The sequence below is a fragment of the Corticium candelabrum genome, chromosome 2, assembly GCF_963422355.1.
Source record: "Corticium candelabrum chromosome 2, ooCorCand1.1, whole genome shotgun sequence".
Classification (NCBI taxonomy): domain Eukaryota; kingdom Metazoa; phylum Porifera; class Homoscleromorpha; order Homosclerophorida; family Plakinidae; genus Corticium; species Corticium candelabrum.
The window spans coordinates 8,133,274-8,145,916 of record NC_085086.1 but is presented as its reverse complement, the minus strand read 5'-3'; the positions used below and the strand labels follow the sequence as shown (position 1 = coordinate 8,145,916).

Here is a 12,643-nt window from a genome sequence, read left to right as displayed (position 1 = left end):
AATAAAGTTAAGAATAAACAAAAACACCCTTAATAATAGAATTCAATTTGTTATTGTTTTTATAAACTTTTGCCAAATAACCTTCGCAATTATTGAGAATACTTAAAACAGTGTTATGCTTAGTGTAAAGCAAAACTAAAGTTCGTCTCGATTAATTTCTTTTCACCCCAGAAGATCAATAACAATAGTTCAAATGCACAGTTTCACTTGTATCTGTTAATTCACGTTTTGCGTCATCAACTTAAATAAAACTAAGCAGCATTTGTTACTGACTAGCATTGGATATAATATAAATATAATCTTTTGTATTTCTGCATTAGGTGGCTCATTAGCGTACGACTACTATAACGTATCTGGAGCTCATGATCCTGCCAGAGGCAGAAGAAATAGTAAAATATGTGAAATTGAATCAATTACGTTGCAGCTGCTAACTCTTTTGTAATCTGACAGCTAACAAATCAAATTTGAAAAATGGATTAATGCAGCAAAGTCAAAAAGCGAACAAAGTTGTTCGGCTTGCAGAAGGATACAGTAAATCTGAAGGACGCGTTGAGATTAAGGCTAATGGATTGTGGAGTACAATTTGTGATTTCAATTTCAGCATAGCAAGTGCAAACGCAATCTGTAATCATCTTGGTTACCCTGGCGCCGTAGAAGTCTTTCCGTACGCCTACTTTGGTAAAGGTAAAGGACCTATACGTATGCTGGCTAATCATTGCGTACAGTCAAATAAGTTCACATCTGGGTCTTGTCTTACAACGCCAGAAGTGGACAAGAACTGCACTCATGCTGATGATGTTGGAGTTATATGTTTTCGTAAGTATTAAACTATTGCCATAGAAATGGATGCATAGTTTCAAAAAAAAATGTAAATTTGTTAACACTGTAGCTCATGACAGAGATATGCAGCAATTTATCGAATTTACAACAGAGTACAACAAATTGTATTCTTCAGGACAAGAACGTAATAGGAAAGCGTCAATCTTTCATACCAACTTAAAAAAGATCGAAATTCTAAACTCTGCTGATCGATTTTCACCTTATGGAATTAACAAATTCTTCGACATATCAGAAGATGAGTTTGCAAATACATATTTGATGTCTAGCGCTGTGACCGATAGCATCAAAAACTCAACACATGAGGAAGACAATAGACATAAGAGATCATACACATACCCCATCGACTGGATTGGTCCTATACCTAAATGTTTCGACTGGAGAGATCGATATCCTCCAATTGTTTCCAAAGTCAAGAATCAAGGACAATGTGGCTCGTGTTGGGCATTTGCTGCCGTCGCTCAGATCGAGAGCGCTTATGCCTTACAAGCTCGTAAACCGCTCATCGAACTCTCAACGCAACAAGTCGTATCCTGCGATCAAGAGTCGAACGGTTGCGACGGAGGTATGCCACACAAAGCAATGAGTTACGTCCTGAACGCGCGTGGCATACAAACCGAGGCGCGATATCCCTACCTCTCGGGAGCGGATGATAAAACGAGGAGCTGCGAGTTCATATCGAATCGAATTCACGCAAGTATTACAGGTTACGTTCACGTGACGTCAAAAACTCCGACTGCAGACGACGAGTATGATATGATGGTCTACCTCTATCGAAAAGGACCGATAACGGTGTGTTTCAATGCCGCAAACCTTCAGTTCTATTCGCATTATAAAATACTAAGCTACTGTGGGAGCAACTACAGAGACATCACGCACTGTGTTGTTCTAACGGGCTTCGGAGTGAGTGAACCCGGAGTTCCATTTTGGGTTGCGAGAAATTCGTGGGGAAAAGATTGGGGCAACGGCGGATACTTTCTTATCGAACGCAATGTCAACATGTGCGGCATAGCGGAATACGCGTATGCAGCGATCGCGACGAAGTGAACATGAACGCCAACTATTTGGCAGACTTTAGCTTGACATAGCTGGGTTTTTTTCTTTTGCAGTGAGTGAATCCCTGCTTCTTAGTTGCAGCAATAGTTGTGCATGTGTGTCGTTGTGTTTCAGTGCGGCAATTTATAACAATTTCGTCCCGCAGCCGCCAATTCCTACGATTTCTCCTTTGAATCATATGTGAGGTGTGTAAGCTTTACTAAACCAAATTTTCAGACGCGTCTGAATATATGAAATCAACCAATTGAATCAGTGTTAACTCAAAATGGATTGCTACACGCAATAGCCAAGAGATTGCAATTTCAACATCAAGTTTAATATTAATTGTTCAATAATAATTACTATTTTTAATGTATTTTGTCCTCTGTTGTTGATTCCAGTAAACGCATTTTTAATATTAGAAAGACAATAATAACAATTTTAAAGCATATTCTGTATTTTTGCAAGAAACCGATAGGCGCATCCAGAATTTTGCAATAGAGGGCAATGACATTCCAGCCTAGCCAATCCCATGTCTAGCTAAACGTGATAAGAGAAAGACGACCCAGGTAAATATATGCTCAGCATTGAAAATATTTGCTCACTAGATTAAAAGACAATATCAAACGCTGCTCAAAATCAGTTTATAATATAATATAAACCACTTTAATACTCTTGTAGCCATCAAGACTGAGGCAGTCATCTAGGTCATTTCTGTCATCAGTCAGTAACGTATTCTCATCTTCTAGATATTTTGCTGTAAATGCGCGTTTAGCTGCTACATGTACAGAGGAATGAACACAATAATGCCTCTGTGTATATGCATAAGTGACAAGCCATTCAGTCGTTTCTTCTTCCCTGTACTTCTGAAATAGCTCTTCAACTGTCTCAAGTATCTAAATGATCTCTCGGCTTTACAACTTGTCAACGGCTGATGGCCACAAGTAGACGTACAATTTTGTGTATATTTCGAAAATGCCTTGCCTTGCATGCAACCAAACTTGACTGGAACGATCCTCACTTGGTCACGAAAGCTGAAGAACTGGCTGGCTGGCTCGCTGGCTGGCTGGCTCGCTGGCTGGCTGTGGGTGGCCCCGAAGTGCCACCCTATATAGATCCCAGCCTGCGCAAACAGTGACGGTGATCGTAATGCTCCAACAGCAAACCCGTCAAATGTGGTCTATAGCAAACGAACTCTTACAGAATCCAAAATGATCAGTGTTTCAATTCAAGTATTCCAAAATATTTTGACAAGTTGAGTCAACAATTACAACATTGCCTGACACAAAACAACAAAGCCAAACTCCAATCACACCCAAATAACAAAATTATCATTCTCAAAAATAATTAGCCTAGATTAAATTCTTATTTTTACTCAACAACAAAAAAATGGAAATTCTTGAGTAGAGTTGGGCTATATTTGACACTTGTTGACAGTTTAATAATAAACTCACACTCTTTGAACGTGTACATGCACGTGCCAAGTAACATCACAGGTTTGTGGTGATGTTGAGAAGGAAACAAGATCTAATCGTGCGCGTTAAATGAAGTTGTGACGACCATTCTATGATCACGTGCGATTAACGCGATCTCTGGTCCAGTCACCTTGCACGAGTGTGCAACTTGTAGAGCAAACCACTTCACTATCCTTCTGCTCTGCAAAATTCTTCCTGGTCATGACATTCTCTAATAGACTACGGTGGCTCATGTGCATCTTCTGCTATCAGTACTGTACGACCCGACTTGGATGTGATGCGACAGTAATAGCAAAAGAAGGTCAAACTGTGTTCTCATACTCGAATCTTCTTAGATCGCATTTAAGCTATGCTATAATATATTTTCAGTTGCTGTAAAATTTGACGGCTCCGAGGCGACATTGACGGTCTCTTCCAGTAACATCAAATCAAACGCGTTGCGCCAAGTTTTTGATGGAGACACTGCCACTTGCGTTTGGCCACGACCACAAAACCCAACGGCTGTTTTTACAGTAAACTTCACGGCCAAATTCTTGAAACGTTGCTTAGCTGTTTCTTCCGCTGAGATTGTGTTTGGAAACTCAAATATCCGTTCTATTCCCAACATATCTACCCAGCAAATAGATCTGTGCTATGAAAATGTGTCCATGTTGTGGAAGGGATGCAAATCGACTACCAAGGAACGTGTCGTTCGTACAAAATATGAGTGTTCAAGAGAACAAGGCAGAGGTGTTGATATAGTCGTGCCAGCCAATCTTCCTATTTGCGAGATAATAATCAAGTACATGCCAATACCAGGTACAGATTACAAGTAGCTAAAGAAATCAACAAATAAATTGTTATAATGTAGCTTAAAATTGCTATCAAAATATATAGAACTAGACTTACTCTAAGAAAGAAAATTCGTCACTATATACGTTTGATAATACGATAATAATAAAATATTTTCATTAAAATTATTTTCTAAATTGTTTAAATTTTGGAAATTGGTCAAGTCGGTTGGGTAATCTTCTACTACGGTTGTCCATACATAGAACGAAACAGAAAATTCTCAACAGTTGCAAGTAGATAATATCAACTAACTAGATATCATAAAGACAATAAAGACAAAGTCAAGTAGGGCGTAGCTTGACCTATTGAGATAAAGGAGTAAACTGTTCACCATAGTACGAGGAACGCCCACTTTTATAAACACGCCCGCTTTTATAAACACGCCTACTTTCCTTGGCTCTTATTTGACTGATACGGCAGGATAAGTGGCAAACCCAGACTGGAAGAGGGTGGTGTAGTTATTATATGCAGCTTTGGTCCTCACACGTATATTACCGTCCACAATTTTCATGACGACGCCAACAAATGATGGCTATATCCTGGTGACGCTAAGCCACTGCACAGTACACTAATTTCAAAGACTTTCATCCGTGCATTTATTCATAATATATCGTAGCTGATCAACTTTAAGTAAATTATTTAAACACATTTCTAACTAATTCTATTCTTTTCTGTACTGCATACTATATATATAAGGCATAAAATTAGTTCCGCAGTTACTGCAATGTGACTTAATATCACCTCTATTCTGCAAGTTTCATTTTTATAAGGATACAACCAGTGAAAGTGTTTCACGTGTCACCTGTTGCTCACCATCTTGTAGCAAAGAGCGTAACCTGAATTAAACGACATTTAATATTTACGACATTGAAACCCTAGGCACATTTGAATTAGGACCAAGCCACTTCCAATTACAATATTGTACGCCTTGACATAAACGTAACATAAACTTGGTACGCCTGAGCAACGTGTCTTGAGCAAGTCGTGCTAATAGCTCCTTTCCTCTTCCAAAATATTGCAGCTTTTCTAGAGTATCTATTGTACTCGAAATGCAAGTAGAAACAAAGAGCAATAAGAAAACTGCTGTCTTCATTTGATAATTGTCAGTGTGACACGTTTACTGCATCATAAAAGCCCCAAAAGTGACTACGTATTGTGTCTATTGTATTAAATTTTTGTTCTTATTCTTTGTCAAACTTATAGACTAATCTAGATCATTAATAACATATTAAAAACCTAATTGTTTCTACTGCAATATCTAAAAACTTTCATATTGTACGATATATAAAGCCATATTGCTAAATTGTCTACACTCAATTGCTTTTTCTCAAGCTCGTACTATTCCTATACGATTGGCTGGTAGTACATTGCCATATCAGGGAAGAGTCGAATTATTGCACAACGGAATTTGGGGGACAGTTTGTGATGACAATTTTGGCGATGAAGAGGCTGACGTTGCTTGCCATCAAATGGGTTACACAAAAGCTTTGCGCTACGAGCGAGCAGTAAACACGTATGGTCAAGGAGTAGGAGCGATACACATGGACGACCTGAATTGCACTGGAGCCGAGACTAATCTTCAAGACTGCAAATTCAACGGATGGTCGATACATGACTGCCAACATGGTGAAGATGTAGGAGTCGTTTGCGATACATGCGTTGCATGCGGAGTAAAGAAGAGTCTAGAAAAGGAAAAAGGTAAGTTATACTAACAAATCAACCTCCTAAAGATAGTTTTCACTAAGATAAAGAGACACATGAAAGTTAATATATTTCTTAAGATTGATAATTGTGACGTCATGTTCCTTGTTTAGTTATTGCAAGCACACAATAATTAAAAAGCCTTGATTTTGTAAAGTCTACAATCACTTGTTCTTGGACAGGTCAGTTTCCGGTGAGATTGGTCGATGGAGGCAAAGCAAACCAAGGCAGACTAGAAATATTTGTTAGAAATCGATGGGGAACAGTCTGTAACGACCGTTTTAGCTCTTCTGAGGCACTCGTGGCATGCAGTCAACTAGGATATACTGGATACACAAGTTATTCGTCTCAATATGGTCGCTCCACTGGCCCAATTTGGATGGATGACGTCAACTGTCAAAGCAATGCATCGAAAGTCTTGACCCGGTTAGCTGATTGCACTAAACAAAATTCCCGTTCTCCGTTTAAAGTTGGTCTTGACTGGGGAACACATAACTGTGATCACAGCAAAGACGTTGGACTTATTTGCAATTCAACAGGTAAGTGTGCCATAGCGCAAATATTCTACTTTTTACTGCTCCTAAAGCACGCTCTTCCACGATAATTATTAAATTCTGCAACTTGACAATGTCTCTGTCTGTATGTCTGTCTGTCTGTATGTATGTATGTTTGTTTGTCTGTGGTCTGTCTGTCTGTCGGTCAGTCAGTCTGTCAGTCTGTCTGTCTGTGTGTCTGCGTATCCGTCAGTCTGTCAATCATATATGTTTCGACTCTCTCTATGATGCATTTTGCAATGCAGGGTACTATGTACTGTCCAACTACTAGCAGTGTTCAACAACTAAACTAAGCTAAAATAGAAAATCGTGTAAAGCAAAATGAGGACTACACTTTAAAAAGCTACAGTGCACAAGCAAAGCCTTCAGCACCAGCAGGTTGCTGAAGTACTTGGTGGCAAAAGGGTCAAATCTGTTGCCTTTAGACAGCAAAGATAGCTTTTCGGAGATGAATCTAGCATTACACTTGTGGAGCTAAATAGAATAGCGTCTGGACAAGAAGTCAATAAACTCCGCAGCGTTCGGTCATCCCACTTTGTCCGTTTGCACAGGAGTTTTCACCAATCTATCCCCAAAGCTCCAAAATGCTCCATTATTAGTGAGTTACAGTGGCAATTACGCCACCTGGTAATTGCTGTTTGCTGTAAATGTTTTTCTTACTTTCTGCTCTCCTCTCTGCAGCGGCACCATTAACACCAGCAGATGATGGAAAGATGTCACTACTGAATGGGTGAGCGAGTGAGACATCTAGACCAACGTTGTTTCCAATGTCCAAGTCAAAAAACACGATGTTCAGTCTGTTGTCTGTAGTTGTATAACGACTCCTTGGCTCCCTGCGGTGGTGGATATGCAACCAACGAAAACAATCAGACCAGACGGACGAAATCGATTCATGAGACCATACTGGCCCGCCACCGGTCTTACAGGTCAGCAAATGGTATCCACTGACATCTAACAGAGCTCCATAATTGCAGGTCGTTGTCCAGCTTGAGAAGGCTATGGGCAAACCCAAAGGAAGGAAGGACGCCAAGCGAAATTTGCAAAATTGAGTGCGAACACTTCCGATGTAGGGATAGCGTTAAGCAGGTCCCCAGCGCCCTTACCTGTTGTTGAGCGTAGGCGGGCTGCATCTCTGGCAGTGGGGGCATTTTCGAGTAGATACTGAGCATTGGAAGAAGCAGTGGCAGAAGTTAGCCTTTGTTGAACTTCCCAGCACATCGAGGTAATCAGAGATATGTTTTCCTAGAGGGACAGACCTTGCTATTGTCCCCTGGAGAGATTGAAGAGCTTAAGAGACTGTCGATGATAGGTCGTAAAACAGGGAATCAGAATAGCAGCTCTGTAAAAGCATTCGCCCAGGATGCAACAAAGCTAGTACTGACAAAAATTCCGAACCGCCCATTGTGATTGGTATCTGTCTACTTGTCTGTCTGTCTGTCTGTTTTTTGATTGCTATTGGGAGAGTAAGCTTTCAAATTTAACAAAGTTTCTTTCTTTCTGTCTGTCTGTCTGTCTGTGTTATTGAAACACACAATCTACTCACATCTCTAGCACTGAAAGAAGGAAGACTATACTGAGTTCAACTTCAAGTAAAGGTGATTGACATTTAGTTGAAATTGCTCTGTCTATCTGTCTGTCCGTCTGTTTCTTCGTCTGTTTTTCTGTCTGTCTGTTTGTCTGTCTGTTTGTCAATACATATATTCTTATACAAAGCATTATTATAGTCTACACTAAAATCCTCTCTGTTTGTCCGTTGTCTGTCTTTACGTCGGTTTGCCAAGTTGTCCAATTCATGCTTTCAATTAATTATCTGACCAGTCGCTCTAAGCCGCAATTTGCAACACATGTAAGTCTTAAAACGCGACACATTTCAATTGACTCAATTTGCTGCGTTCGACAAAGTCCTGAACGTAGCATTTAAGAAACAAATTTTCTATATAATACGCAGAGCAATGGCGTAGCATGGTCCTCAAGTTTAGGCACTAATAAATTAGACCACAAACCACGCTCATTTCTCACACGCAAAGCCACGCCCATTTTCTGCTTTTCTTGCTTGCAGTTTGTAGACATCTAAGTTTAATATCGTAGTATCAATTTCAGGTTACAAATAAACTGCTGGACTGAGTGCCGTCAGTGTGCGTATAAAAGAGTGAAAACACTGGTACTGTCTGCGCCTAAAAGATTTTTATGGCTCATCAAATAAAATGGCATCTCGATGACAATACAATCTAGAAGACGAATTTAGCGCAAACCGCGCTGTCCAATTTTAGCATTTCGTAATATAGCAAGCAATATAGGTCTAGCTAGTTAGCTAGAATAACTTGTGGAGAAAGTACTGTGGGGTGCAAGCAAATCACTAGGTAGCGGAGCTGTAGGAGATTCATTCTCCGGTCAATCGGATTGTCAACCTTAATTAACTAGACTTACTTAAACAATAATAATTGATGAATAGGCTTTTGCATGCCTATTTGATGCGGTCTTATTTGACTCTGCCATTGAAATCTCAAATAGGTGATGGTCATACGCACTTTACGTGTCCACGACTTCTCGACACTGATTTTATCATACTGACATGATGATGCGTATATTGTCAAAGAGATAAGGTTAAATTAACGTCGTCGATCATCAACATACTACTCTGTGATTAAGCGGACTGTCAGTGTTTAGTAACTTAAAATTAGAGCTCTGCTTGAAGCAAAGTGACACGCCCAAAATGTTTGGGGCTGTAGCCTCCCTAGCTCCCCCCACCCCCGACGCTACGCCGGTGCATGCAACACTCTTACGTGCATATGTAAAGACACACCAGGAACTCATGAATGTTGATTACAAGTCGACTGCACTTATGGCGCCGACCGATAATTAAGCACTTTATTTACATTGTTTATGGATTTTTCCCGTTTTTGCATTCCTTGTCATAGTTTTTATTATTTTTACTCCTAGCCAAGACTCTTCCTGTTCGCTTGGTTGACGGAAGAACTGCTCACAGCGGCAGAGTGGAGATATTTATCAACGGACTATGGGGTTCCGTTTGCGACGATTGGTGGAGTTGGAACGACGCGAATGTCGTTTGCCGTCAACTAGGATACACCAGTGCATCGGCTTATCGAAAAGCTGCATGGTTCGGGCAGAGTAGACACTACCATATTTGGATGGCGCATCTTGCGTGTCAAGGCACCGAGAAGAGGCTGCAGGATTGTCCTTTCGCTGGTTGGGGAGTCCATAATTGCAAGCACGAACAAGACGCTGGCGCCGTATGCTATCCGACGAGTGAGTCTTTTCTATTTCAATTTGATATTATTATGTCACCAATGTTTACAAAACAACAACACAACACTACAAGTATCTGCAATGAAATGCAAACAAATTACTTTAAATATGACATTCACAGACCTACGCAAATGCACAATTCCATCTCTCCATAATCTATTAATTAAGTTATTAGGTGTTAGTTATGTAAACAAAGCGTGTCTATCTAAGGCCCCATTTGTTGCATGTCTGTTTGACATCACTCACGGTCTCTCAAACTGACGCGGAGGGGCGTTCCATTACCATTATTCGTTATATACATATGACACCGGAAGTCATCAGTCAGGTTTGGGGGATCCATTCCGATAATCCTCCATGGCAACAAGTAACCAATTCTTGAAGTAAACCGTGTAGTTAAGAAGAGCAGACAAAGCCCAATTCAAAGAAATGAGACACGGAAGATGTCAAGACGTATGCCACGTGCTCCGGTCGTATTGCACATGCGCATTCCATGAATAATGGGGTAATGGGGTAATGGTGAAATCAGTGCGGCCCTGTCATTCGGATAGCGGCGGGTGATGTGAATCAGACATGCAACAATTAAGGGCCTAACGTAAACCTTCATGCAATGCCATTCTCGTCAACTCAAAACAGAGAGCAAGCAAATTACGATCTAAACAATTAAATTTCTGACTAATATCACGTTTACAATATTTTTTGTATTACTAGATAACTCATTGGCCTATGACACTTATAGAGTATCCAGAGGTCATGATCCCGCGAGAGGTAGACGAAATGGTAAATATTGTCACTTAGCATTACATTACAGTGCAGTTGCTGAAGTTCTTACAATCCACAGCAAACGACTCAAATTTAACGAGCCCGTCTTTGGAGCAACGAGAAACGAGTAGTAAAGTTTTTAGGCTTGCAAACGGATACAGCTCCTCTGAAGGTCGCGTAGAGATAAAAATTGATGGATCATGGAGTACAATTTGTGATGACAATTGGGGCATAGAAAGCGCAAACGCAATTTGCAATCACCTTGGTTACAGTGGAGCTGTTGAATCATATTCATACTCCTACTTTGGAGAAGGAAAAGGACGCATTCACATACTTGACAATAGTTGCATACTTTCCGGCAACTTCACATCCGGGTCTTGTTCTTTGAAGTCAAAAGTAAAAAGAGATTGCTCACACGCCAACGATGTGGGAATAATATGTTTTCGTAAGCATTGAAAACAGATTTGTAAATAATTTTGTGGTAACTAATATAAATTTGTGTGTCAGCTCATGATAACGATATGCAGCAGTTTATAGATTTTGCCCAAGAGTACAACAAAGTCTATTCTTCCTCAGAAGAACGTAATAGAAGAGCGGCCATCTTTCATAAAAACTTGAAGAAGATCAAAACTCTAAACTTTGCTGATAGATTTGCTCCTTACGGAATCAACAAATTTTTTGACATATCAGAAGATGAGTTTGCAAATACTTACTTGATGCCTAGTGCTGCGACTGAAGACGTAAGAAAGTCAACACATGAAAGAGGAGAAAGACACAAAAGATCCTACTCCAATCCAATCGACTGGACCGGTCCGATACCGAAATGTTTCGATTGGAGACAACGGTCTCCTCAAATCGTTTCCAAAGTCAAAGATCAGGGAAAATGTAGCTCGTCCTGGGCATTCGCTGCTGTCGCTCAGATGGAAAGTGCTTTTGCTCTGCAAGCTCGCAAACCGCTCATCGAGCTCTCGACGCAACAGGTTGTGTCATGTGATCGAAAATCGGACGGTTGCAATGGAGGTATGCCATATAAGGCAATGGACTACGTCCTAGATGCACGTGGCATACAGACCGAGGGTCGATATCCTTACCTTTCAGGAACAGATAATCAAAAAAGGAGCTGCTCTTTTAATCGCACTCGAATTCACGCAAGTATTACTGGTTCTTTTCATATCACGATATCCACTCAACCTACTGCAGACGACGAATACGACATGATGGTCTATCTCTATCGCAATGGACCGATAACGGCGTGCCTAAACGCCGGAAACCTTCAATTCTACTCGCATACAGTACTGAGCTACTGCGGGAGCAACCACAGACGCATCACTCATTGTGTTGTACTCACAGGATTTGGAGTCACTGAATCCGGGATTCCCTATTGGATTGCGAGAAATTCGTGGGGTGACGATTGGGGTGATGAAGGATATTTTCTTATTGAACGCAACGTCAACATGTGCGGCATAGCCGAATGGGGGTTTGCAGCGTTTGTTCAGAAGTGAGCCAGAAAGCTATCCGAACATCGATTTTGTTTGCTCAAATGACATTTTTGTGTTTGGCATGAGTTTAAGGTCCATTCATTTTCCTTCAATGTACTTTCCCCTGTCACGTCAGTACATGTCTCTGTCGTTCAAATAGAAACTCTGAGCAAATTTGATGTTTTCATTTTCTCTTTCGTCAATCTGAATTTTCTTCATTCTAATTACGTAGCCAAATGATGGAGAGTATACGTATATCATAAACCACGCTAATTAAGTATGTATTTGCCGCACTATGTCAACATATAATACCTTGCTAATGTATTTGCTGTTACCTATCTGCACTACTTATTTTACTTCCTCTGGTGTTGTGTTGTCATTCCAAATTGTTTGCTTTAGTATATTAAATAACTTTGAATGGAACAGTTTACCTTGCCTATCACGCATCAATATTTCCTAATTGCAAAAACAAAATTTACTTTTTACTTAGCATCCTATCACGTGAACATAACTCTTAAAAGCTACTGCTCCACATACATTGTAACTTACTTGAAAGTCGATTTGTGCCGCCAAGAGTAGAGGAGATAATAAAACATGAGTCCAATACAGCAAATGTTACTCTAGGAGTGTAAAAATGTACAACAATGTTATTACGTATCTAACTGTATATACAGAGCTGAACATGTCAATCAACTGCATTACCAAG

General features: G+C 40.2%; 1 protein-coding gene across 1 annotated transcript; it reads left to right on the top strand.

The window, feature by feature from the left end:
- Positions 1 to 3,523: 3,523 nt before the first annotated feature.
- Positions 3,524 to 12,375, top strand: LOC134198079 (soluble scavenger receptor cysteine-rich domain-containing protein SSC5D-like). Its single transcript, XM_062667412.1, has 8 exons — positions 3,524 to 3,648; positions 3,717 to 4,145; positions 5,511 to 5,876; positions 6,062 to 6,418; positions 9,374 to 9,700; positions 10,409 to 10,477; positions 10,539 to 10,904; positions 10,967 to 12,375. The coding sequence occupies exons 1-8, from the start codon at positions 3,549 to 3,551 to the stop codon at positions 11,959 to 11,961; spliced, it is 3,009 nt and encodes a 1,002-aa protein (XP_062523396.1). The 5' UTR covers positions 3,524 to 3,548; the 3' UTR covers positions 11,962 to 12,375.
- Positions 12,376 to 12,643: the final 268 nt, after the last annotated feature.